Source organism: Mesocricetus auratus, unplaced genomic scaffold (genome assembly GCF_017639785.1).
Source record: "Mesocricetus auratus isolate SY011 unplaced genomic scaffold, BCM_Maur_2.0 Super-Scaffold_100014, whole genome shotgun sequence".
Taxonomy (NCBI): Eukaryota; Metazoa; Chordata; class Mammalia; order Rodentia; family Cricetidae; genus Mesocricetus; species Mesocricetus auratus.
The window spans coordinates 13101605-13128520 of NW_024429197.1; the positions used below are offsets into that span (position 1 = coordinate 13101605).

Sequence of the window (26916 nt, forward strand, 5' to 3'; positions counted from 1 at the left end):
GGCCTTCCTCTCCTGGGGGCACAGGAAAACCCAGGAAAGGATCCAAGATTCATCTTTCTCTTCCCTTCCCACCCCCAGACCCAGAACCTGAATCAAACAGGGCAGGCCTGGGGCAACAGAAGTGCCCCCTCCCTGCCCCAATCGCATAGACACACAGACAGACATGAACCTCTACAGAGACACTGACGACACAACAAGCTCACAAGCGGGAACACAGTTTTGTCCGGGTGCTCCACAAGCCCCCGCTACACCCCAGGAACTGAGAGCCTTCTCCAATAAAGCCCTGCTCTGAATCCACCGCCAGCACTGCACCCCAGGGAAGCAGACAGCAGAGCTGGTTGACACTGCCCTGTCACTGTCACCAACTGACTCTGACAGACATGCATTTCCTCAGTACCTGCCTGAAGTACCTGTGTGTTCAACTGGTTTCAGCCTAATGGTCTATCAGAGGCACCCGAGGGAGTGGAAGGGGAACCCAGAGCAAAATGGGAACAGTCAGGGAGGGCTTCGTTTTCAAAACAGAGTGGCACATATCTTAGTTCTAAGGGTGGGCTGGGTGCTTTGGCCAGGATGGGGGCGGGGCAGGGAAAGAGTAAGCGAATGCAGAGCTGCGGTGCTGAAGGGGTGCTGGTGAGGTCAGGACTAAGGGAAAGTGGGGGAGGCACTGTGCAGAGAGCAGCCTTGACTACCAAGATGGAGGCATCAAGGAAGTGACGTGCCAAAAGCAAACCCCAGGCGGCTTCTGACACTTCCATAACCCCAAGTGCTTCATGCCAGGTTAGCATAGTGCCTGGGTAAGGGGTGTGTGTGTGCGTGTGTGTGTGTGTGTGTGTGTGTGTGTGTGTGTGTGTGTGTGTGGCGGGGGCAGGCAAGTTCGGTGAAGGCAGGGAAAAAGGTGACCAAACATTTGGGGAAGCTGTAAGCTTTCCGTCCTGTCAGACAGGACCTGGCTCTGCTGGCGGACGAGAAGGACGCCTACCTGGGCAGGTGGCTGAATTGTTGCAAGGCCGGGTCTCCCGAAGGGGCCCGCTGCACAGGGTCCCATAGGGGGAGGACACGCAGGAGCGGGTCCGCACCTGCAGACCCTGACCACACGTCAGGGAACACACGCTCCACGGGGACCACTCCTCAGCTGCCGGGTCGCCTACGAGAGAGGGACAGCGTCGGCGGCAAGGGACACCTCCCGAGAGTTGCTTGGGAGCATGGATGGGGGTAGGCAGCAAGGGACCCTCCTACCCTAACCCCGAGTGGCAGGCTCTTTGGAAAACAACCCATCCCTACCCACAGGCTTCACATGGCAACATAACTGAGCTCCAGGACATAGACACAGACAGGCACACGCCAGCACACATGCACCAGACGCCACAGTCGGGCCGCGCCACAGAAGAAGGGAGGCGGGCCCGAGTTACCTGTCTGCGCCATGTATAGCCCAGGCTCATCTGCAGACCTTGGCCACTGGGTTTTCACCTTCGGTTCCTCTTCCGGCTCCTCACCTGGAACACGGAGGTGGTGGCAAGGGGCTTAGCAAAAGCCAGCTCAGTGCTGCCACAGAGGTACAGAGGGCAGCCTTGCTGGTCCTTGGCCCGAGGCCCTGGAACCAACTGTAGGTGATGCAGAGAGAGCACCACATTCTGCCCCCTACCCCACCACCACCATTTTACAGATAAGGAAACTGAGGCTCAGAAGGCCACACGGAACTCATAACCATCTTGTCCACCTCTTGCCTCAGCCGGATGGGACTGGAGGGAAGTGGTCAACATACTGAGTTCTGGCAATCCCAAGCCACGCCCACACCTGTCTCCTTAACTCTCTCCCTGGGTATATGTGACCGTCATCTCTGTCCAGAGGTGCGGAACTAAGGACTAGAGCAATGGCTTGCCCAGAAGTCCACAACCCATTGAGCCTGCAGCTTGGCGGTTTCTCCTCCCAGCACTGACCTGAAGCAGCTCCTCCGCTTCAGGCCTGCTCCTGGGTCACAGTTTGCGTGGGGCGAACCATGGGCTTGGCATTGAACATAGAACAGTAATGGACTATGATGTAAAGACCCCAGCTCACCTGAGATCTGGGGTGGAGTCGTATGCTCAGGCAGAAGCCTATCCCCACAGATCCTCCTCTCACTAGAGGACTGGTCTAGGCCTTGGCAGCCCCCCTGGGCCTGGAAGTTTGAGCCTGTCCCCGTGCTGCAGTGTCCCCAAAGGCCTATGATTTAAGATTCAGTCTTCAGCTAGGCACTACTGGGAGGTGGCACTATTGGGTAGAGCTTAGAAGGTCCTGTGGTTGCTGGGGACAAGAAGGGGTAAGTAGACCTTTGTCCCTTCTTTGCCTCCTTTTCATTCCTAGCCACGTGATGGTGGCATGATACACATTCCCATACCAGTGTGCTGTCCCACCCCAGACCCCAAACAACAGGAAAACACTGAAACCTCCAACCTTTCCCACAAAGTTAACCTTGTTTCTTTATAGGCTGATCTCTTGAGCCTTTGTTACTTTACGGCAAAGCTAACAGACTCAAACTGGGTGATCAGGTGAGGACAAGGGCAAGTGACACCCATGGGGGCCACCGGATAGACGACTGGAAAAGCATGTAGGGACAGGGTTCAGCCCATAGTGTGTCCCCCACTAGAAAGACTTACTCTCCTTTCCTAGATCTCTTTTTTCTCTTTCATAAAAGCTGGGTCAGCACCGCTTGGTTAAGCCACTGCGCCTGAGGGAAAGCTGACCAGGCCACCTCCAGAAAACCCACAGCCTGGGTCGGAACTGCCCCCAGCACTGTATCCAGGGCCTGCTGTCTCCATCAGGCTCGTGGCCTGAGCTACTTCCTGTAATTTCTGCACCATCGGAAGCGTGGACACCACAAGGGCATCACTGGATCTCACCTGGAACACGGGCACTGGGAGCTGACACTAGCCAGCTACGCAGCTCTGGGCAGTCCCTTCCTATCTCCAATCCCAACTTTCTCTGAAAAACGGTGCTGTAGCATCCCACCTTCAGGACTCCTAATAGTAAACCACCACCACCACCCCAGGAAGCACAGCTGAAATTACGTGAGCTGTGGCATCATCTTATTTCCTGCCACTCTTCAGCCTCCATGCTTCCTTGGGGGAATGCTTGCAAGAGGGACAGGGAATGGGCGGGGCCTTCAGGGAGGGTGGACCAGGGTGGCCACAAGTCAGAGCTCTGTACCCTAGCTTCTCCCTTCCCTGTGAAGGAGTCTGTGGCTAAAGACTACGCTGGTTATTTTTTGTCAACTCGGCACAAACCTCCCAGACATACAAGAGGAAATCTTAATTGAGAAAATGCTTCCATCAGATGGGCCTGTAGGCAAATCTGAAGTGCATTTTCTTGATTAATAATCGAAGTGGTAGGGCCTGGCCCATGTGGCCACCCCCGAGCAGGTGGGTTGTGTAAGAAAGCAGCCTGAGCTGGACGCGGGGGTTCACGCCTTTAATCAGGAGGATCTCTGAGTTCCAGGACAGCCCGGTCTACATAGTGAGTTCCAGGACAGTCAGGGATATTCAGAGAGACCTGGCTCAATAAATAAATAAATACGAAAGCAAGCAACAAGTAACAGCACACCAGTAAGCATTGTTCCTCCATGGCCTCTGCATCAGCTCCTGCCTGAGTGCCTACCCTGACTTCCCTAGATAATGGGCAAGCTATGAGATGAAATAAACCCTGTATTCCTGGAGTCGATTTTGGCCATGATCTCTAACCACTGCAATAGAAACACTAACTAAGACACTGTCTCCCGCAGCCTTCAGAAGTGCTGGACCCAGGCCAGCAGCTGTTCAGTCCCCTTCACCCAGCTCTCTGTCACGCCTGCTCTGCCATCCCTGCCTAGAGCCTTGTGACAAGTCACTTTCTCCACGCCCACTCCCAGGCTGCTGAAGGCCCTAGAGGGAATCCAGCTGGCCCTGTGACAGGTTTGGGGCTCTGCGTCTGCTAAGCATCCAGGCTTCTCAGAGGCCCTTGTGGGCCTCATTCTTTCCTCCTCCCTGAGGTCCCAGCGGCCCTTGTCCACTCTCCTCCTCCAGCCCACCTCACTCACTCCTTTAGCCACAGACTCCTTCACAGGGAAGGGAGAAGCTAGGGGACAGAGCTCTGACTTGTGGCCACCCTGGTCCACCCTCCCTGAAGGCCCCGCCCATTCCCTGTCCCTCTTGCAAGCATCCCCTCAGCAACCTCTCTCCTTGTAGCAAGGGACTGACCCAGGCCTTCTCTGTCCTAGGGGTTCTCCCTGCTCCCCACTTCCTCCTGTAGTGGCTGCCCTAGGCTTCCATCCCGTCCTGGCGAGTGGCCCCCAGATGACACTGCTTTCTCACCTGCCGCTCACTTCCTGGCTGGAATGTCACCTCCCCCGTTGATCCACTGAAGTCTTTCTACTGCCCACATCTTTCTACTGAAACAGGTCTTGACAAAGGCATCCTGGGGACACTTTGCAGGCCTCATGTCACTTGCCCCTCAGCACCGTTGGCCTCGTTGACCTTCCTGACGTCTGCCTCCTTCCTTGCCTCCCTCTGCCCTCACTTCTCGCAGCAGGCATCCATGCTGTGTTCTGCCACTACCACCATCACCCTCAAAGCTTAACGAATCCCTCTGAGCCAGCACTCCCATCACCCTGCCCGGCCCTGCCTGCCCGCACCCCACAGCCAGGTGGCCTCCTGGACCCTTTCACACCAGATCCTATTCAAAGCATCATCTCAAACCTCCCCATCAGGTCCTTGCCTTCTTCACTTGGGAAACTCCTACTCAACCTTCAAACCCCATCTCCAGTGACCTCTCATCTCAGAGGCCTTCCTTATTGGAAGCCACTCCTAGGCCGTAGCTGTTTCCTTTCCTATGTCCCTTTCATCACAGATGGCTCCATTTCCATCTTTTTAATTGTTTCTTTTTATGTGTATGCGTGTTTTGTCTGCATATATGTCTGTGCACCTGGAGGCCAGAAGAGGTTGTCAGGCCCTCTGGTACTGGACTTAATGGACAACTGTGAGTGGCCATGTGGTGCTGGGAAGCAAACCCAGGTCCTCTGGAAGAGCAGCCAGTGCTCTTAACCACTGAGCCATGTCTGCAGGTCCTGATTCTATCTTCTGTCTGCAATGCCCACCTCTCCTTTTGAGCCCTTTGAAGCTGTATGTAGTCCCCCCCACCACCAAGCCTCATGAATACCTTTGAAGCTATATGTAGTTCCCCCCAAGCCTCATGGACACCAGCCCCCACTGAGACCACCCATTGTCAATCACAGATCACATCCTAGAGATACTATGCAACTGATCCTAAGTGCCATAGAACATTCTGGATCCTGCTCTGATTGCACCTCGTGCCCATCTCTAGGTCCCAGCCTAGCATGCAGTAAACCACAAGGCAGGACATGTCAGACACCATTGACCTGTGTGTTGTGGGCTTGCCTTGCTCCCTGTGGACCCCACATCCCACAGCCAACTCGCCAGCCATGTGCTGGCCAGCCCCATAGCATAATCAGTGGTGAGTTAGTGACTTCTAGAATCCATCCTATCTGAAATCAGATTTCCCACACCTAGGTTTGGAGTCCTTCTCTCCATCTCCTGAGCTGGGCCAGATTGGTGAAAGACAAGCCTGCAGCTGCACAGCTGGGGCCTATTCCCGCAACCTTCCCTTCCCTGCACCACTCTACCTCCCTCAGGAGTAACCAGCAATTCATCTCCCTGCTTGGGAAAGCCAGTTGTCCCTGAAGGGGACAAAGACAGATAAGACCAGCTGGCATTTACTACCAGGAACATTTATTCACTATGCATGTACAGACCCAGAACACGACAGGCTTATGGTGAGGCCGAGGCAGGCAGATTCCAAGAGGACAAAGAGGACCCAAGAAGGGAGTAAGTGCCCCCATGATCCCCAGTGTCCCACCTGTGTGATATCGTGTATATGTATGTGTGTATATGTTGGCATGTGTGAGTATAGGTTCGTGCATGCCACAGCACGCATATGGGAGGTCAGAGGACAACCACAAGTGTTAAGTCCACATCCTCTACCTTGTTTGAGACAGGATCGCTTGTTGTTCACCACCAGATATGCCAGGCTAGCTAGCCGGCAAGCTTCTGGAGTCTTCTATCCCACTTCCCACTTTACTGCAAGATCACAAAGATTACAAACATGTACTACCATGCTTGGCTTTTACACAGGTTCTTGGGATCCGAACTCAAGTTCTCGGGCTTGTGTGGCAAACACCGCCCACCGAGTCATCTCCCCAGTCCTAAAATGTCATTTATTAAATAGTTCCAGGTACGCATCACCATGCACTCCCCAGTACCTCACTCAGTCCCCCTTGGGGTCAGTTCACCCACTTCACTAATGAGGAGTGAGGCTCCCATGGGAGGGAGGCTGAGCGGGACTCACAGCCAGGGCTGCCTGACTGGGATTTCCTCTACAGAAAGGCACTGCCCTGGCAGGATGATGCTTAGCCAGAACCTTCTTGGGTTTTCCTGCCTAATGCCCATGGAGCATCACCACAAACATGGTCCTCACCTGCACATGCTAATCCCCTCCCCACAACACTACCCTCCGCCACCGCCACCAAGGGCCTAGCTCTTCTCTGTGGCTTCCAGTGACACTTCCGAGTCCCACACCAGCCACATGGCCCCTTCCTGAGGGGGCCTTCAGTAGCTCCCCACCGTAAGCCTCTGGCTCCTGTTGGCCTAGCCAGTCCTGTCGTCATCTCCCACCAGAGAGTCCAGCCCACGGCAAGACTGTCGGAACCAACAAGGACATTGATTCTTGAGCTGAGCGGGTGTGAGTGTGACTTGCAGCTCTGCCACCGTCTTGCTGTATGCTCTCAGCCAAGTAACCTGGTCTCTCTGAAAGTTAAGGATAACCCTCCCTCGTCTCCACAGAGAGGATTAGAGATGTGGACTGTCTAACGCACAATGAAAAGGGCGCACTGTACCCTCCTCATCCTTCAGTCACAAAAGTACTTTATTCTCTCGATGCTTCTGGTCCCTCCTTGCAAAAATGCCCTTCCCTCTACCTCAGTCTGCCAAGTCCATGGTAAATGTGGGCTCTTCCAGGAAGCCCTTCCAGGCTGGCCACACAGGAATCTGGGTGTGCTGACCCCCTTTCTGTGGCCTAGTTCTTAGATCATCTTACACTAGCTGTTAATTTCCTGTACCTGCAATTCCTATGACACCACAGCCTTGGTTCTCAGTGTCCTCTGACATGGAAGGCTTAGACTCCAGGCAGCCAGGCACAAGGAAAACATCCAGTAAGCACAAGCCAGATCATCCTGGGGGTCCCTCCATCCCAGCCACCAGGGACTACTCTCAGTTCACCTTGACTCTAAAGGCAGGTTCCAGGGTTCTCTGCTACTGGGCTACAACAGCCTACTATGCTGTGCTCCCCAGGTGCCACATGGTTTGGCACCCAAGACCTCTATGTTATGAGTGTGTTAAAAACAGCCATAATAATCACCACTTCCTTGGAGAGACGGCTGTTTCTCCCCAAGGCTCTCAGCACCCTTCCTCACACTGGCCCCAGAGCCTTGGTGGCACCAGCTAGCCTCCTGCTGTGTCCTTCCATGCCTTCCTGGTTCCAGGAGTGCAGAGAGGGAAGCGGCTTTTAAAAACTCCAGTCTCTCCCCTGCAGCCTGATATAGCTGGGTCTCCTACCAGATAGGATGCCAGGCCCCCTTGGGGACTCTTCTTCCTATGAACCTATGAACCCAGCCTGCCACTTGAGCTGGATCTCTGGTACTTCCCCACGTGGGGACATCCTCCTGGAGAGCCAGGACCGCAGCTGATTCAACCTGCCTCTTCCACAATGTCCTGCTTATTGCTCCCTCCAAGCCACTAAGCAACAAGATGAGGTCCACAAGCAAGGCGCATTTTGCTGGGGATGGCTTGGGACAGCAGTCAGAGCCCTGGTCCTGGCTCACTTCACAGACAGCAGCTCTGCTCCTCATAGCTCTTTCCTCCATGTGATATCCCACACTTCCGCCCTGGCACAGGCTGCTCCCTCGGCTAACAAGACCCTTCCAGGGGCTTTCACAAAGTGCCAACAGGATGACTGGTGGGGAGGGAGCTTGTGGACAGGGGAAGTTGCCCTTTTACCTCTAGGTCTTTCCTAGGACAAGTTGCTGGTTTCTTGGGACAATCCTGTTGGTGCCTGCTGTCTTCCTGAAGGGCACAACTCCTACTGGTAACATCAAATGCCCTTCCAGCTGCACTAAGGATAAAGTCTCACGAGCCCCAGACTTTCACATGGACCCACCCAGTGCCACTTTCTCTTTCTAACAAATGAAGAAGCTGGAGAGCAGAAGGCGAGAATTTAATACAGCTGCTTTGTTTTCACTGTGGTTGTTGCTTTTGTTATCTTCTCTTTCTGATAAGCGATAACTCTTTCCATTTATGATATGAAATCTCTTTTTAATATATTAAATTTAAAAGGCAATTCAATTTAAGGAGAAATTTCACAGGCTAGTGAGTTCCTATTCACTCCTCAAAACCCACCTCAGAGTCACCTTCTTTACCTGACTTCTTATTCCTTCATAGCTCTATACTGTGCTCTCCCTCCCCACCCTCTGTGAAGACCAGAAACTAAACTATGATAACTCAGCAACTGTTTACTGGCCGGCACTGTGTTTTAGTGTGAGTCCCAAGGGTTCATGTGTAGATATTTAGTCCCATTGTGAGGTATTAAGAAGGTGGAAATTAGCTGGGTGGTGGTGGCACACAGCTTTAATTCCAGCACTGCAGAGGCAGAGGCACGCAGATCTGAGTTTGAGGCCAGTCTGCCTGGCCTAAAGAGTGAGTTCCAGGACAGGTTCTAAAGCTAAGAGAAACCCTGTCTCAAAAAAATAAATGAAAAAAAATAAAAAATGGAAATTTAGAGCCAGGCATGGTGACACAGGCCTGTGAACCCAGCTATAGGGAAATGAAGGCTGGAGGACCAGAAGTTCAAGGTCATCCCCAGCTACATTGTGAGTTTGAGGACAACCTGGGCTACATGAGACCCTGTCTCAAAAAAAAAAAAAAAAAGGATATACTCAATTGGTAGAGTACTTTCCCAGCATGCACAAAGCCTTGTCTTTAATCCCCAGCATTGTACAAAATTGGACATAGCAATCCCAAAACTCAGGAGGCAGAGGCAGGAGGATTGCAGTTCAAGATCTACTCAACTACGTAGCAAGTCTGAGGCTAGCCTGAGTTACATGAGACCTTGTCTTAAAAAGAGTAGAAACTTAACTTGAATATAGTTATTATGCGGAAGGTTTAGGGAGGTCACTGGGGTTAGTCTTGGTGACTTCATACAGATTGAGAGCTGTCAGGTACAGTGGTGCACATCTTAAATCTCAGCTCTCGGCAGATCTCTGTGAGTTTGAGGCCATCCTGGTCTACAATGCAAGTTCAGGCATACCCTGTCTTTAAAAAAGAAGAGTGAATTAAGAGAGAGGAGACACAGGCACACATGGTTCCTCTCTTGCCATGTGACAGATACTGTATACCACCTAAGGAAGTTTGCCAGCGAGAAGGTGATCCCCAGACACAGGCCCTTGACATTGGAACAGAATCATGAGCCAAAACAAACCTCTTTTCTTTAGAACATGCCTAGTCTGTGGCATTGCAACATTAGTAGCAGGAAGACGTTGAATGAAGCCAGGTGCCACACTGAGCCCTCACAGCACGGCAGGACATAGCTCTCCTGTTCTCACCTCACAGGTCACTTGTCCACGTCAGGACAGGGCCACTTCAGCCTTGACTATCACTGTGTGCCAGCAGACAAACACTCTTTAACACAAGAGTACACAGAGTGTACCTCACTCCCCTCTGAGCTCACTCAGAGCTAGGCCCAGGTTTGGTGGGAAGTCCACGGATAAAGACAGTGATGAGGGCTGGGTGGTGGTGGTACGTTTCTTTAATCCCAGCATTCGGGCAGCAGAAGCAGGCAGTTCTCTGTGAGTTCGAGGCCAGGCTGGTCTACAGAGTGAGTTCCAGGACAGCCAGGGCTACACAGAGAAACGGTGTCTTGGAAAGCCAAAAGAAAACAAAAAAGACACGGTGATGTGCATGAGGAAATGGCAGGTTGTGTTGAAAGGCCTGGAAATTCTGGGATGCGTTAATAGGAAATGCCACACGGGCCAGGTCTTCCCACTGTGTAGAGAGAGGGCCTGCCTTCTTACCACGGGAGCCTTGGGGAAGCAGGTGAGACCCCCAACTCAGAAGACCCGAACTTGAGCACTGGGGGAGGAAGCTTCCTCACTCTCAGGACTGGCTGGGGCAGGGTGGTGTTCTCCCTAGCAGCTACAGGGTGGTGGCACACATGTCTATGAGACTTAGCAGGGTGGGACAGATCTGGTCACCAAGGGTGGATGGTAACCTGGGGAGGGAACACTCAAACAGAGGTAGGGAGGTAGAAAGCAGGGATCTAAAGACGGGGCGTGGGGGGGGTCATTGAGTGGGCAGGAAGGAGGCGGAGGGAGGGCTGAAGAGTGGACAGTTGTGCCCAACAGAGGGTTCAAACACCAGGAAGGGGTGCTTGGGTAGAGCTGGAGGCTCAGGCACTAGGTTGGGAAAGTGACACAGATATCTGGGGTTCCTGAGGCCTTCTAGGAGGGATAGCGACTTGTTCAAGTGACACAGTGGCAGAGGCAGGATAGGAATCTGAAGCCACTCTTGCCTCCCAGGAGTCCACAGCTCCCCTGATGGCTGGCTGTGCCTCAGATATGCAGTGCAGATGATGGGGAGGGTGGAGCTGGCCCAAAGGGAAAGGGCCCTGGGGGAAGAGAGTTGTGCAGCAGAGGAGGAAGTTGGAAGTTGCATTGGGGGGGGTGCTTTCCCAGGTATCACCCAGCACAGCCGTCCCTGCACAATGCCCCCTCACCCCGGAGGATTAGTGGGCGAGCGGCAACCAGCAGCAGCAGCTGGGCCCTGCAGTGGGCACCACTTTTGTGACTCCCCTCCCAGCTCTGGCCTCAGCCAGCCTCTCTGCCAGCCTTCCGAGAGCTCTTCCTCCCTGCCTTGTCTTCCTTCCTCTCCCCACACTTAACAGATTGCGGCAGCAAGATGGCACAAATTTATGGCTCAACTCACCAAAAATAACAAGAGATCTATCAAAGGCAGTTTGCGTGAAATTAACAGGCGCCTGTACCCTCTTGTCAAACGCACTCAGCTCTTAGGCGGGCCAAGGCACCCACTGCCCCTAACCTCCTTATCATCTGGTGCCACCCTAGGTCCATCCTGCTTTGTCTTCTGCTGACTCCTGTCAAGGATGTCCCAGAGAGGGTGAACCCAGCTTCCTTCCCTGCCCCAGTTCCTGAAGAGGGTCTCTTCCTGTTCACCATCCCACAAACCTTGTTCTCTGTCTGTCAGTTCCTTGTGCCAGCCTATCTGGAATTCCAGGGTGTGGCACAGAGGATGGTGTGGAGGAGGCCCAAGGCCTTGGTGAGAAGAGCAGTGTGTTCTGGGCCCTGACAATGCCTCTGACCACTAGACACGCCCTGACACGTGAAATGAACTGAGTCATGTACCCGCTGTCTCTCACATCAGAAAGGTTGGGCAGGAGGGAGGGGGTGGCAGAGCGTAAGAGCCTCCTGCCTGCTTTGGGGAGAGGAAGGGGCTGTGCCAGCCAGCTCTGGGTACCAGTATTCTGGGTAAATGCAGCTCGCTTATGTCAGCTGATGCTACATCCCCCATGTCCGCTCCCCACAGGAGCCCTCCCTGCAGAGCAGCCACCACCTGATCAGGTGCCAAATGGGGCAAGGGGCAGAGCAGAGGCTGGGCCTGAAAGCAGCTAGGACCTCCAGATGAGGAGTCTCTGCTCCAAGAGCCTCAAAAACAACCAGCCATCCAACCTCCATCAGTCTCAAACTCAAGGGTCCTGGCAGGGGCTCTCATGATAGTACGCTCCCAGTCACCAACCCTCTCTGACTTCTGAAGATGCCCTAGCTACCGACCAGATCTTGCTTCCGGCTTCAACCAAACCCAGCTGGCTGCTCCTGGCTCTGTGCTCCACGTGGCAGCCTGCCCAGCCAGTGCCCATCCAGGGGGGCAAAGCCTTGCTCCGTCCACTCCAAACCACTGGGCTGATGGACCACAGGCAAAGCCAGACAAAAGAACTTGCCCTCAGCTGAGCAGAATGGGGGAGGCCCTACAGACTGACAGCAGTGGTGGCCACGCCGGAAGAGCCATAAACCTCCTGATATACGCCTGGCGCTCTCCGCTGATGTTCCACAAAAGAAGCAAAATTCAATTTCTTCCTGCAGGCACTAAATCCCAGGCCAGCCTCCAGGGCCTGTAACCTGCCCACGGCCTGGCTGTCACATGGATGGCTTCATCGACCGCTGTTAGAGGCCAAAGTGGCCTGGGAGAGAGGCCACAGCAAGGCCATTGGGTGCCCGCTGTACCCATGTGGGCATGATGCCAGATGTTTTATGGGGGAGGCCAAGAAGTTCCCCCTGTAAAGCACTGGGAGAAGTCAATGTCATAACTCCCCTTCTAACTCATTCAGAGACACCTCCCACTTTTACAAAGAAAGCAACGCCTTTGTTAACGATGCTAAGGACTAAAGACAGTGTCCAGCCCCTGGGTTCTACTCTCCAAAGCAGGTTCTGTCCTCCACCAATCCCTCCAGTGACCTCGCATGAGCCTCCTCCCTCCTGTATAAATTACTCAGGGAGACCTAGATGCTCCCACCATTCTATGCAGGGTAGGCCAGCCTTTTGGGAATCTGGGGCCCAGAGAGGCAAAGAGCATCCCAATACGTGGACCCAGACCTACCTCTCTCCCATCCACCTAGCTTTGGTGCCTGCTCCCTGCTGGCCCCCTAAGTCGGTCCTTGGCTCAGCACCGGTCGCCAGGCACAGAAGGTCCAGCTGGCTGAGGGAAGCTGGGGCTAGAAGCTGCAGGAAGCAGGCCAGTGAAGGTGGCCATGGCTGTGAAGCTGGGGAGGGTATGAGCGCAGGCAGGCAAAGGGACTCGAGGAGCTTCTGCCCAGTCAGCAGGAAGTGCCAGCAGCTGGCGGCCTTGGTCCCAGAAGACATGGGCCCAGTGGGGGAGATGGGACACTGGGACCTGAGCCAGCCCAGCCCTCCGAGGCATCTGAGAGCTCGGGCCTCTTCACCCGGCACACTCTTCCTCACCTCCTTCTGCCCTGACCCTGGGGTACTGCCAACAATCATTGACCTGTGTAGGCAGGGACACAGCTCTGCTCCCTGCCTACTCCAGCCCCAGGCAAACTTGTCAACTCACAGTGCCAGGGTCTGCCACAGCCACTCCAGCCTAGGGTTTCAGGGCACTGTGCTCCACCTGCCTGGATGCCCTCACCCCTCCCGTGGCCTGTCACCTCCCCACCTGTTCTACAGGTCTGTGCCTCTGCACCCTTCTCTTCGGGAAGCTCCCCTGGCAGATATCTAGAGCATTCTGCACTCGCTCATCTGCATCCCACTCAGGTAAAATCTGATTCTGATGACCTTTCCATCTAGACAAGGCTGAGCACAAAGGTGACATCCATGAATCACTCTGCAAATGCCTGGGACCGGCCAGGATGGACACCAGCAGACACTGCCGGGCCCCTCGATGCCCCACCCCACTCAGAGCCTGCTCACACTCACCATATCTCATCTCGGTGGTGAACAGGTCATTGCTGCTCCCCGAGTGCAAGTCAGCCTCAGCAGGCGGGGCCGGGCCCCCAGGCACGAGGGCATTGGATAAGGTGTGGGCAGCCGGAGGCCCCGGAGGTGTGGTGGTGGCAGGGCTGGCCCCAGCCTCCCCAGGGCAGCTGCACCCTGGCTGAGCAAAGCCACAAGCCCTGCCTGCGGCCCGACCACACTCTTCACTCCAGCGGCAGAGCACACCGCAGGTGAACTGACTGGAGTTGTTGTTGTTGATAAGCAAAACCTCCACAAAGCGGAAGGCTAGGGCGGCAGGCGCTAGCAGCCGCGGGGCCTCCGAAGGCTCGGCTGACAGGCACAGCTGCACAAAGTTCTTGTCGAAGTGCAGGAAGGTAAAGGGACCTGAGCCACCACACAGCTCCAACCCAGAAGCCGCCGCCTCCTCCTCCTCTGGCCGCCCCACCTCCGGTTCCGCCTGGGCCGCCACTTCCTCCGGACCAGGCCGCAGGCAGGTAAAGTTGGCCAGGTAGTGGTCCAGGGGCAGCAGGCGGGGCGCGAAGTGTGCGCACACCTGCTCCTGCCGGTTGAAGCGCAGGTAGAGGGAGTACTTGGTGGGGTCGGGGTTCTCCAGGGTCCAGGAGCAGCCCGAGGCGATGGTAGGAAAGAGGTCCTGCAGCGAGAAGGCCCCGTAGAGCACACCCGAGGCCAGGGCGGAGCAGGCACTGGGGGCGGGGTCGAAGGCCGTGGCCAGGCGCAGGGACAGAATCACAGACAGTAAGAGGGGACAGGCTGGGGTCATCCTATGTCCCTTGCCCTGTGAAAGAAAACAGAGGTCAGCAGAGGCCTGGGTCAGTCAGCAAGTGCTCTGAGGAGCCGGTGTCCAGTTGCAAGTAGTGGGATGGTGGCTTTAACTGTGCTCTTTTAAGTCACATGGGTCTGTCTGTGTGACCTTAGGCCAGGCAGATGACCCCTCTGTGCCTTGGTTTTATTGCCGGTAAAATGGCTGTGCTTATCTCATGGTATCCTACAAAATTACCTATCCCGTCTATCCTGCAAGGGCAATATGAAATAATTTAGGGAAGAGTCCCAGGAGGAGACTTGGAATCTTGTTCCTAAGAGCCTTGGTTATCACTACCCCCTAGACAGCCCACCAACCAGAGGTGTCTGGGTCCGGCAGCCACATACAGTGCCAGCCCTGCCACCCTTTATCCTCCAGAGCCGCTGCTCTCAGTGCGTCGTGATCAGCTGTGAGGAGTGCCGTGTGTAATCCAGCAAAGTGGTGATGTTTGACAACCATTTGCTGTTTTATAAATCAGCGCAATTCAAGGTTATTCCCGGAACAATGTTCTCACTCACTCCCTTCCCTGAGCAAGAGAGGAAGACTGGAGTTTCTGCCAGGTGCCAGGATCTGTGCCTAACACAGCCATGCCCACGAAGAGAAGTTATTGCCACCAGTGTGAATGTCATGGGTACCGCTGCTGTGGGAATGAGAAAGGGAGGCACCAGGCATCAGCCCAGTTCAGCCAGCCACTTGTTGGCTGGGTGAGTCTCAGGAACCTCAGTTTCCTAATCTACAAAATGGGCATAGTACTTCCCGTCATAGCCCCCTCTTCACATCTTCTCCGCAGGGTTAGCTTCCAAGGCCTGGCAAAGGGACTGCCACCCTCAGTATGCTATCCCTGTGGCTCATCTCAAGGCCCTAAGAGTGAAGACTAGTCTGTTGGCTTTCTTCGCTCAAAGTGCTATGGCCAGCTGATCTCCTGGGAATGCACTTCAGGCAGGCAGAGGACACCTAGGACCCAAGAGCTACTCTGCAGAGCACTGAGGTTAGAAGGCTGCGGCCCCCTCCCTTCCCAGCCATCAGGCCAGAGCAGAGCCACTGACCACTCCCACCCAGCTTCTACCCCAATTCCCAAAAAAGCAGACTGGTGCAAATCTAGATTAACCTCACTTCCAGCCAATTCTAACGCAACCACACAGCCTGCCTCCTCCTCCCTGCCGCCACACAGCCCACAGGCCAGCATGGACCCATCTAATTCAGATCTTCCATGTCAGAGAAAATGTAAGGCCACCTGCTCTAGATCACATGAAGGTGGACTAGTTAGGGCTGGAATTCAGGACCTCAACTCCCCACCCCCACTCCCACCCCCACCCAGAGCTGCCTGTGCCTTCCCTTTGCTTATTGCTTGGGATTCAGGACAAGCGGACAAGTGATTCCTTCTGGGAAGTCAAATCACAACCACAGGACAGCTCACAGGTGTGGCTAGGTTTTCTAAGATACAGCTGCTCCCTGGGGACAAATTTCCCCAGGACTGTTCTAAAGAGCTGGGGACAGGGATTAGAACCCAATGCTCCAACCCTGCTATAGCATGCACAGACCTTCCAACACGACTTTCCCACACGGGGCAACTTTCCAGCATGGGTGCCTCTGAGCCAAGCCCAAGACCCAGCCACAGACATGCACCTTCCCCAACCATCCTAGAAAGGGCAGAGGCATCACCAGGCTCACTCACTGAAGAGGAGTGGCCTCCCCCCTCTTCCAAAGACCAGCAGAAGCCAGAAGAGGCTCCTGTCTCTGCCCTACCCTCCTCTGCAGAGCCGAAAAAGGCATTGGAACCCTGGCCTTCCCCCCTGCAATCATATCTGTCCCAAACTGTTCAGTCCGCCCAGGCTGCTGCAGCAACCAGCAAAACCAGCAGCTGATGATGAGTGACATCCAATCCCCCCCGCTGCCCCCAATTATTTTTAAGCAGGCTGCAAAATTCAGGCCATGGCTGCAGCTCAGCCGAGGGGAGGTGGGGGCTCATTATAACTGGCCTCCCTTCCCCCACCTAGAGCAAGGCAGGAATACTCTTCCCAGTATATACCTCAACAGACCTAGGCTTCAACAGACGTGGGCCCAGAGACACATACATACACAAAAGCATGCATGCACAGATGTGTGTGCAGACAAGTATTCACAGGGTTCTCCACACGAAGACACACAAGCATGCAGGTCTGTGACAAGCTCAGCGTTATGACCTCATAATGTACACAAGGGTGCACACACCACACACACAGTGAAGTCAGACCACTGCAAACATACAGAGATACATCCGTTCCCATGTGTGGACACACACAGGTGCTTGGCCCTGACATGGTATATGACAGCTAAACATTGGGCAGGACTGCCTCTCGCCCCGTCCCTGTGTTTTTAAAGCTGGGGCACCACAGAGCCCTGGTCCCATCTCCTGGACCTCTGCTGCTCCCAGTTTATCAAGAAACACTAAGTCTAAACTGGCCCCTGCCAACGTCTGGCTTCTCCAGAAGGGAGCCACCTGTACACACTGGCCAATCCCCATGTCCACTCAGTCTCCTTCAGACCCATCTCAGGATTTTACCCTGCCCTCAGGGTATGACTTCAAGGCTCCACAGCTGCTGCTTCGAAGTGAGATGGAGGATGGGGGTAAGCATTTTACCTTTCTGTCCTTCGTATTAAGGGAAAGACTCAACTGAAGCTGGTCACAGCCATGGCCTTATTCAAGATCTTGAAGTGTGCGGCTTATGGCCTGTCCTCCTATGGGCATTGACTCAGAACCTGCTCCCAGGGAGGCGGCTTGGAAGGATCCCAGCCTCCCAGGCAGCCAAATGCTTATTAGCCATGCATAACTATCTGGGCCTCAGTTTCCCCCTCTGGGGAATACAGAGTGTCATCACTAGCCTCAGAATGGCTTCTTCTCCTTTAGCCTCCCAACACACAGCCTGTCCCAGGCTAAAGGGCTCTCTGTTCCTGGTCTCTTAGAGCCACACTGACACTCACCTAAGGTCCAAGTCCCTGCACCAGGGAATGCTCTTTGAGTTAAGCCAAGAGTGGCATTGTCACCTCAAAGCCCAGGAAGACCACAGACCCTTCCAAGGTACAAGTGCTACAAAGTAGAGACCAAGGTCAGCTCTAAGGCAGAACTTCCATGGTCAGAAAAGGCTGGTGAAGATGATCAAAAGGCTTCAGGACTTTTCTGGGTTGAGATGGGAGAGGAGCTGCCTGGAACAGTTTCAGTCTCAGAGACCCTGTCCTCAGTTAAGCCCCCCAGAATTCCCGGAGTTTCTCTCTGCCTAGGCTCAGGAGAGAATGGGGATCTTCGAAGATCCCACAGGCCTGCCCAGCCTCAGGGCTCGCTGCATTCTGCATCACAAAGGGACCCCAAGACTTTCTCAGCAGGAGTGGAGGGTGAAAATCGGCGGGGGTGGGGCACCTCCGGGCCCTCTGTCAGGGGTTCCCTGGATCAGGGATCAGATCGACTCTTGTCGACTAGGGACCAGCTGTGAACTTGGACCCTGGGTGGAGAGTCGGGAGTCGCGGCCCTGGGCGGGGGAGGGGCGACTAGCGGGGGAGGGGGTGCGGCGGCGGCGAGCACATCCGTCGCGTTTATCCACCTGGCAGCTCCAATTCGCGCGCCCGTCACTCATCCTCAGCCTCACCAGTGCCCGCCACGGGGCCTCCGGGTCCCCCGCCCGTGCTCCGAGCTGGGGGCAGGGCGCTCGAGGACCCCTCTCTAAGAGCTCTGACACCCGGTGAGGCGCTCGCCCTCCCTCCAACCAGCCTCTCGAGCTAGGGGGCGGGACCGAGGGAACGGGAGACCCGGGTGCGGCCCTCCCGGACCGCAGAGAGGATCCCTCCGGAGGCCTGCCGCACACGCCGAGGGAAAGGCTAGCTGAGCAGACCGGGACGAAGGGCGGCCCCCGGGAGCGCGCGGGTGGCAGGGGAGGGGGCGGTGACTCAGCCGCCCTCCGCCCGCCTCCCCGGAACTTTGCAGCAGCTGGAGCGGTTGCTACAGGAACCGAAAGCTTTTGTTCCCCAGTGTCAGGGCTGCCCCGGCGGGAGGATAGCTCGGAGGTTGCCACTCCCGATGGAACCTAGGTCCGGCCAACCGCTAGAAGATGAATAGCCGACCTGAACGCCACGGGTTCGTGTCTTTCCTCCTCCTGCTAGCCCTTCACTGAAGCACTCGCATCAACGCTAGGCTTCTCCAAACTCCATAGCTCTCAGGCCAGGCTGCCCCTAACTCTGACCTGCAGCACTAACTAACCTGGAAAGTTCCTGACAATGTCTGATCTCCAAGGGTTGGGAAGAGGGAAAGGCTCTGTATCTCAGGGGGGTTGGTTTTCCATGTGGGCCACCTCTAACGGACTGCCCACCTTTGAGCACCTTGTCTCTTCGGTACCGATTCCACTCCGCTAACCTCTATACTTGAATCTAGACCTCAGAGCCCTTGGCTTAGCCTTCATTGCTACCCCTATGACCAGGGAGGACCCAGATATTGCAGAACCAGAGAGAAAGAGAAGGAAACTAACAGTCACAAGCTTCCTAGACCCTTGGGGGTGAGAGGGGTTAAGATATTTTGTCTTTATTATTCTGAAGGTTAGAGTGAAGGAAGTAGAACTGTTATATGCTCCTCCTTGCTAGGGACCTGACCTTGGCTTTGAAGGGAAACAGCACAAGACATCATTATTGAGTATTGATAGGTGCTCCAAGTACCATCTGATTTCATTCCCCAGCAATTATATGGGGCAGTGGCTACTGACCCATTTTACAGAGGATCAACTGAGGCTCAGAAGGTTAAGGAGCTTGGCCAAGTAACACGGGTTTTGAACCCAGATCACCTGATCAAAAGCTGAGTCTCAGCTACTTACCTTCAATAGCTGAGGGCTGGGAGGGAGGAGGAGGGCAGAAACTAACTAGACACTCCCTTTGTGTTACAGAAATGCCCACCGCTGACACACACCGTAAATGAGACCTGTCCCTTTATGAAAAGAGATGGGGAGAGGACAGAATGAGGGAGTGGGGAGGCAGAAGGGGAGAGAGGATGATTATCTGTCAGTCTTGGTCCCTCATCTCCCCACCGACATCACCAGGGCATACCCTGTGCGGCGTCTATACTGACCCCCGCTCTCCAGGTGCCTGCTCTGTCCCTGGGTCAGGTGGATTTGCTCACAGCTTTCTTCACCCCCAAGCCGGATAGAGTCCGCCTTTGCCCCTCTCTTTTGAGGAATGCGATGGGGGTTAGACAGACAGAAGCTCCCTAGGGACACCTACTCAAGCCCAAGAAGCGACCAGATCATTCTGAAAACCGGGGCTAGTCCAGCTGTGCCTGGCTTGCTGCTGGACCGAGTCCTCCATCCAACACCGTCCCTCTCCATCCCCAAAGCATGTAGCCTTACAACCAGCGTTTGGGCACCTGGCCTCGCCCACCAACCTCATCTCCCCAGGGACTTCCCAGCGTCAGTCCCGCAGACACCTAACGCTTGGGTTGCGGAAACCCGCGGTTGTCCGCGAGAGAAGGGGCGGTGGGTCCCGGGCTGCGGGCAGGGGGCGCCAGAGGACGCCCAGGGGCCGGGCAGGCAGCTGGCGAGGCGGGCAGGCGGGCGGCATCTCTCCGCCCGGGCGCCCCTCCCCCCCGCGGGCAACAGACTGGTCGCCGGTTCTGCACTAGCCGTGGCGCGGAGGATTTCCCGCGGCTGTGCCCTCGGATCAAGTCGACTGCAGGAGTAGCCGTCAACTTCACAGCCTACAGCCCCTCAAATCATGCCAGCCCCCAGGGTTGCAGAAGAGTGCGTCTGGTGCCTGGCTCTAAGACCGGTGGTGGGAGGATAGGGATGGGGGGGCCGGGTTTCCGGCCAAAGACGAACGCGGGAGTCCGTGGAGGGTCCGATGGAGACCTCGGTCTGAGGAAAGGGGCTTGGGGGAGCCAAGGGGACACGGCCCCAATTCCAGGCTGAGGGGGAGGGGACTTGCAGCAGAGATTGGAAAGGGAAGGCGGGACTCTGGGCAGATATGGGGGAAGGGGTACTCGGGGCAGAAATAGAGGGGAAGCATGGTCGCCGTGCAGGCGCGGGGGAGGGCAGCAACAGACATGGTTGGGGACCGGAACGACCACGGGCAGAGTGGAAGAGAGGTCCAGAGTCCGGCGGCCAGACTAGGAGGGGAGATGGGGGAAGGGGGCAGCCGAGCTGCAGGTTGGAGAGGGGCTCGAATCAAGACCTGGGGCGCACTGCCGGGATCTTGGCCGAGACAGGGCAAGACTCGCGAGGGCGGTGTAGCAGTCTGGGTCAGGATTCTAAAGGTGGGGGGGACTTTGACATAGACGGCAAGGGGTCGGTCCAAGCTGGGGGAGGGGGCAGCAAAGGGGCTCGCGGGAGACTAAGGGGGCTTCCGCCCAGGGCTTGGGAGTCCCTTCTAAGACGGGGGCTGAGTGAGCGCAGGACAGACTCAGTTCGGGCCGGAGAATCGAGCAGAGATGGGCAAGCGGAGCACCCCGAGTGCGGGCTGGTGCGGAAACTCGGGACCGCGCGCGAGGGCTCGGTGCGGGGCCGGCCCGGGTCCGGGGCCGAGCACTCACCTGGGCGCCGTCAGCAGCAGGAGCGGGGGCCGGCACTAGTGGAGGCGGCCGCGGGGCGCAAGTTTGCCATCCCTAAGGCGGGGGCCGGGCCGGGCGCAGGGCAGCTCGCCGCAGCCGCGCCGAGGCCCGAGGCTCCGGCTCCGCCGAACGGCGGGTGCAGAGCAGGCGCCGCGGAGCTGCACGGGGCGGGCGGGCGGGCGCCGGGCCGGGCGCGGGCTCCTGCCGCCGCCGCCGCCGCCTCCTCGCCGCGCCGCCCCCCGCTCCCCGCCCCGAGCACCGCCCGCGCTGCGCGCCGCCTCCTATTCGCGGGCGGCGGCCGCAGCCCCAGGCTCTGATCGCCGGTGCCGCATCCTCCTCTCTGTCTCCTGGCGCCGCTGCTGCCACCGAACCGGATTCCTCCGGCCGCTCCGGCCGCTGCCCGCAGCGCGCACCGGGCCGAGTGACGGCCGAGGCGGGACGCGGCGCCTGCGCGGGCCAGGCCCGGGAGGGGGCGCGCGCCGGGCCGGGCGCGAGGAGCCGCGGGAGAAGGGGCGGGGGGCGGGGGCGACGCGCGCCGCCTCCTGTTAAAGGGGGAGCAGCGCCAGCCGAGCCAAGCGCGCCCTCCCCCTCCTCACCCTGGGCCCCAGGCGCCGGCGCGGGAGAAGCCTGGGGTAAGCCCCCGCCCTGCCGGTGACCGCCTGGACCGCAGAGTGAGCCTAACCGCGGTACCCCTCCAGCGATACCCCTGGCCAGTAGCGTCTGGCGCAGCCAGGGTCTCCCGATCTGCGGAGGCTAAAGCATTTTCTCCCCCTCCCCAATATGCAGTGCATATTGCGTGTCCCTGAGCATGCAGGTGCCACTCGTGCACTGAACTTTGCATATGCATACAGGTGCCCTGCGTGTACACTGCAATATTGCCTGACTGGGTGCATGCAAATGCTGCACATATGCATAGTGCATTGACATGAGCTCAGGTCCTGAATGCATGCTGCTTTTTCCTTGTGCCTTAAGAATACTGTATGTGTAGAAGCTCACAGGTGCCATATGTGTGCAGAACGCTGTGGGTAATTCGTATGTAGAAACAACAGAAGTACCCCGCAGCGTGGCATGTTTACTGCATATTCTGGTGTTAATCGCTGTGGTGTTGCATGTCCCTAGGCACGGGGATGCTACACGTGTGCAGTATGTTACATGTTTTCCCAAGTCTCTTCTCCCACAAGTGCCTTTCTTTGTGCCAGGGGCGCCCCCATGTTGCATCTGTTTATGTAGAAGCCACAGAGATGCACAGACCCACCCCATCCTGGCCATGTGCCCAGGAACAGTTGGGTGGGGCCTAAGCCCACATGGCTCAGGCGGTACCCAGATTGATGCCCATGGCTCAGGGCTCTGGTCAGGAGGCTTGTGGCCTGGGCGTGTTGCCACCGGGAAGGTGGGCCGACTGGGGACACACCGCAGCAGCCAAAACAAGTAGGTTAATCCGATGACTCTGGGCAGAGAAGCCAGCAGGGGGCAGCTTTGCAACGAGGGTGGAATGATTTCGGGACATACTTTGGAAGGTTCACACACGTGGAAAGGCCAGTCCTGTAAGGATACGGTGATCCTCAGCCCATCCGTTGCTAACTTCACCTTTCCCCATGATAACTCGAGTTTTGTCACCCACAGACGGGCAAGATGATAAAAGCCCACATCTTCTCAGAGGGGTTACCAGAACGAGGCAGAGAACTTCCTCTGTAGCCTTCCTCTGCCCCTCCCCGCTGAAACAGTCCTGGTGACATTTGTTGTGAGTGATTGGGAGACATTATCGACTTTAATGGAAGGAGGTAATAAGGGGTGATGAAGGAATCTCACCAGTCACCTTAAGGGAATTTATGAGGCTGTGTGAAGCAGGGAGGGGGTCTGGGCTTACACCTTCTCTTTCCCTGTGGGAACCTTGAGAAGGCCAATGCCCTAGCACTGGCAGGCAGAGCTCCCAGATTCTTGCCAGGCACCCTCAAACATACCCTGGCACAGCTGGAAGGCCCAGTTACCACTGTGAAAGCTGAACTAGGCAGTACCTTGCCATCTGCAAAGCTTTCACAGCCACCAGATACTGTGGGAAATCCTGGGCTCCTTCCTTATTCCACTCCTGGGAGAAGCAATAGAGTTGCTGGGAGCCTTGAGGAGGTGGACAAAAGTGAGGAAAGCGTTCAAATATGAACTGCCCACAAGGACGCAAGGACCAATCCTTAGAAGTCTTTACATTCGGGCCTCCAAAGCACCAGCCCCTTCACTCCTATACTGAGCCCGCCTCCCTCTTTATGAATATTCATGATCATTTGCATGCTAGAGACCTAGCACCAAGAGAAACACAGGCCGGTCCCCTGCAGATGTGATGCAGCTGGATCTCTAAAGCCGCCCTCACACTCTGTTCTCAGAGATCCAGCTGGGTAAGGGGTGACGGGAGGGGCCACCTCCGGAGAGCTAGGGATGTTATTTATCTGTTTCTCTGTTCCTTGATAGTCTTACGACTTCCTGATCCCATGCACTAGGGAAAATGTGGCGGGATGTGATGAGGGACTGTTAAATCATTGATATTCCATACCCCAGGGATTCATAGGGCAAACTCACAGGAAGAAGCTGGGTAAACTGAGTAAAGACAGTGGGACTTGTCAGCGGGTGTACAGAAGCTGGCTGGACTAGGACAGATGTTGGGAAGGCTCTCCCTGTATCAGGGCTTCTGCCACCTGCTTTCCCAGGAGTCCCTGCCCTTCCAGACTCACTCTGGTGATAATGCCACCCGCCTGCCTGCCTGCCTGCCCGCCCAGGAGGACTTGGAGTAATTACAAATTGTTTCCATATTCAAATCCAGCTGGTTGAAGAGAAATTACTTCTCTGAACAGCCCAGGCGGGGGTGAGAAGAACGCATCGTAGCCCCAGGAGGAACCCCCTCCCCCAGAGAGCCTGAGGCTGAGACAACCTGGCAAGAGACACCATGCCGAGCTTAGTAACAGATGACTTGGGCAGAGTGGAGGGCCAACCCTCTATCCTTACACTCTGAGCAAAGGACAGTGAGCCCAGCTCTTGTGTCCCATGAGTCTGTTCTTGAACCTGTAATGAGATGAAGGGGACCCCAAGCACATGTGGACAGTAGGCGGCCAGTCTTCCTACCCTGATCTACTGCTATGCTGGGTGACCTTGAGAAAATCCCTTCAGCTTTCTGGGCCTCTGTCTTCTCATCTGTGGAACAGTGTAAAGCATAAACCGTCTTAGCCTAGGATCCAGGAAGGTCCGAAGTGTGGATTAGCAAGTACTACGGCCTGGGGAGGGACCTTTTAGGATAATAATCTTGTTTGCGATTGATTAATATTTCTGTTAAGAATAACCACCACCAATACCCCAGCTGAGAGTCAGCACACCATTAAAGCCAAGGCCAACAGAGCAGCTCATGAGAGGATGAGGGTCAGGCAAGGGAGCTTCCTGACCTCACCCGCCTGGCCTCAGCCTCGCCTCCCGCTGGGCCAGAGCTGCTATGCTTCATTGCCCTTTAAACAGATGAGAAAATGTTCTTCTTCCCTTCCCAATGATTTATTTGGCCCAGAGCCTAGGCAGGTTCCCTTCCAGCCGATGAGACCTAGAGTGCCCCTCACTCAGCCCCTGCCACTCCGTCAGGCATTCCAGGGCCACTCGTGTCCAGGACACCAAAGTCTTCTTCAACTTCCACAACCACTTGAGACACTTTTAAGGATCTCACATGCGCCCCCCAAATACCCAAATTCATTCAACAATCTCATCCCCAAGGCCTGCTCCAGTGCTCATGTGCATAACATCCCCATGCTGTGATGCTGTGTGTGTGTGTGTGTGTGTGTGTGTGTGTGTGTGTGTGTGTGTTTGGGTGGGGGTGTAATAGGTCCTGGAGGGCTATGCTGTGAAAGGCAGATTGTCCTCTTGCAGGAAGTCCTGTGTGTCTAACTAAACGGGTTTAGGGGTTTTGGGTCATCTGGGCTGGATGTTTGTCATTTTCTTGGTGTTGGAGACTGGGGAGAGAGGGGGGGAATTAGATGCTTGCTCACCAAATCCTCGCAGAGGATCGATGCATGGTTATGTGCAGTGTATTCACACAGTTTGTATATTCTCTGGCCCCAGGGGTAGAAGTCCTTTAGGGTCCTGGGTGATCATAATGTGTGTCTCAAACTAGAGGGCACCTGTGAGAGATTGTAAAGCCTGGTGTCAGGAAGGGTTCTTTTTAAATTATTCATCCAACAAATATGTTTTGCATGTTTGCTCTCTTGTAGGCACTGGGACACAGCCTATCAGCAAGTTTATGTCTTCCTCTACCTCCAAAAATATCCCCAGTGTACCCACTCTTCAGAGCACCTCTGCCAACAACTGAGTCCAAGTGTGTGGATTCTCAAACCACACCCCTGGGTTCCTACTCCTATCTCTCTCGTGCCAGGACACTCTCCTGGGCTCACTGAACTATCCCTTCAATGTAAACACAAGTTCCTCTTCTTATAGTCCCAAACTATGCATGTCCTTGTCCCTGTCAGCCCCTCCAGGCCCATTCTCCTCCTCTCACTCCACATGCCCTGAGCCCCAACTGGCCCCATGACCTTCTCGATGTTTATGGAAACCTCCAAACTAGTCCCTAGCAGTTCCCATGGCTCACCCCTTCTGATCAGCTTTTGTATTACTTTCCTGACTGCCCCTCTTAAATCACCCCTGCCCCCATTGTTCATGTCATGCCTCAGTTGAACTTTCTTGGTAGCCTTCATCACTCTGAAATGGGCTTTATCTTTGTATACACATCCCCTGTGTCCGTGCCTATCAACTGTAAACTGTGGATCCCATGGAGGCAGGACACTGTCTGTTCATAGCTGGACCCCCTAACACCCAGCAATATAACAGGCACAAGGTGGGTACTCAGTGAGTGCTTGCTGAGTGACTGAATGATAAACGAGCCAAGACACCTGGCTCCACCAGAGCTTTTGAGCTATGACCCTGGACCCATGCTCTCCAGACATACATCTTCCTGTCTCGTGGGATGAAATGGAAACTTCCATCTGTCACTAACTGTGTGACCCTAGACAGGTCACTTATGTGCTCCAAGGCTCATTTTTTTTCTTCTATAAAATAGAAATAATGACTTGAACTTATCAGAGTCATAGAGATGACAAGGACAAGGTGCCTAGCATGGTGCTGTGCCCAGGTAGGATCATCTGTGTGACTGTAGGTTCCTTTCAGATTTACTCAAGGCCCAGGGCTGGCCTAGATTCTGAGGACATGGAAATGACTCAGAATTTGGATCCTAAGTGTAACCTCTTCCCAGTGCCCTCCACAACAGAAAGACCTAGCTGGACCCATAGAGAGAAGGGAAGCCCAAGTATGAGATGGTGCTCGTGGGAGCTGCCGCCAGCATGGTTGTGGTCTGCTCTCTCTCTCTCTCTCTCTCTCTCTCTCTCTCTCTCTCTCTCTCTCTCTCTCTCCCTCCCTCCCTCCCTCCCTCCTCTCTCTCTCTCTCTCTCTCTCTCTCTCTCTCTCTCTCTCTCTGTATGTTCTAAGTCTGTGTTCTCTTCCCTGCAGAACCCCCCATCCTCTCGGCCCCCCCCTCTGTGTTGACACCCATGCATATGACTAAAATGCAGGTGGCCCTCCCTCATGCACACACTGTAAATACAACTACACACGCAGCTCCAGGGTACAACCCCCCAATCTCATCTTTCTGCTTTAGAGGGCACCCATCTACTCATGCCCTCACCCATGGCTCTAGGCTGGGGTCAGGGGTCACACATAGCTCCTCAAGGAGGCAGCCCAGTCACTCTCTTGATAATTTGTTCCCATAGTCTAATCCCACGCTTCCCTACTTCAGGCCTTAAGGACTGGCCCTGGGAACCATTCTAGGCGTGTGCTGGATGCAGGGAAATACCATGTCCACCTGCACGCGGCCCTGCTCTGTCCACACAAACCACATTCACCCAGACTCTGAGTAGATATACAAACCCCAGGATT

General features: G+C 55.4%; 1 protein-coding gene and 1 long non-coding RNA gene across 16 annotated transcripts in view; one reads left to right on the top strand and one right to left on the bottom strand.

Moving 5' to 3' along the window:
- Positions 1-26916, bottom strand: part of Adgrb2 (adhesion G protein-coupled receptor B2) — a 60526-nt gene that overhangs the window by 16038 nt on the left and 17572 nt on the right. For 9 of the 15 annotated variants that reach the window (XM_040756537.1, XM_040756534.1, XM_040756532.1 and 6 more), the window contains exons 1-4: positions 20953-21107; positions 13577-14390; positions 1410-1493; positions 980-1144 (exon numbers count right to left, since the gene is read on the bottom strand). In XM_040756537.1, the coding sequence (XP_040612471.1) occupies positions 980-1144; positions 1410-1493; positions 13577-14375 (1048 nt within the window). In that variant the 5' untranslated portion in view covers positions 14376-14390; positions 20953-21107. Of the gene's footprint in view, positions 1-979; positions 1145-1409; positions 1494-13576; positions 14391-20952; positions 21108-26916 lie in introns of those variants that run through there. The other 6 variants (XM_040756539.1, XM_040756538.1, XM_040756536.1 and 3 more) reach the window with 2 other exon arrangements.
- Positions 21498-25645, top strand: LOC121143920. The gene is made up of 2 exons (XR_005881224.1): positions 21498-22751; positions 25203-25645. It is a non-coding gene; the product is annotated as an uncharacterized LOC121143920 (long non-coding RNA).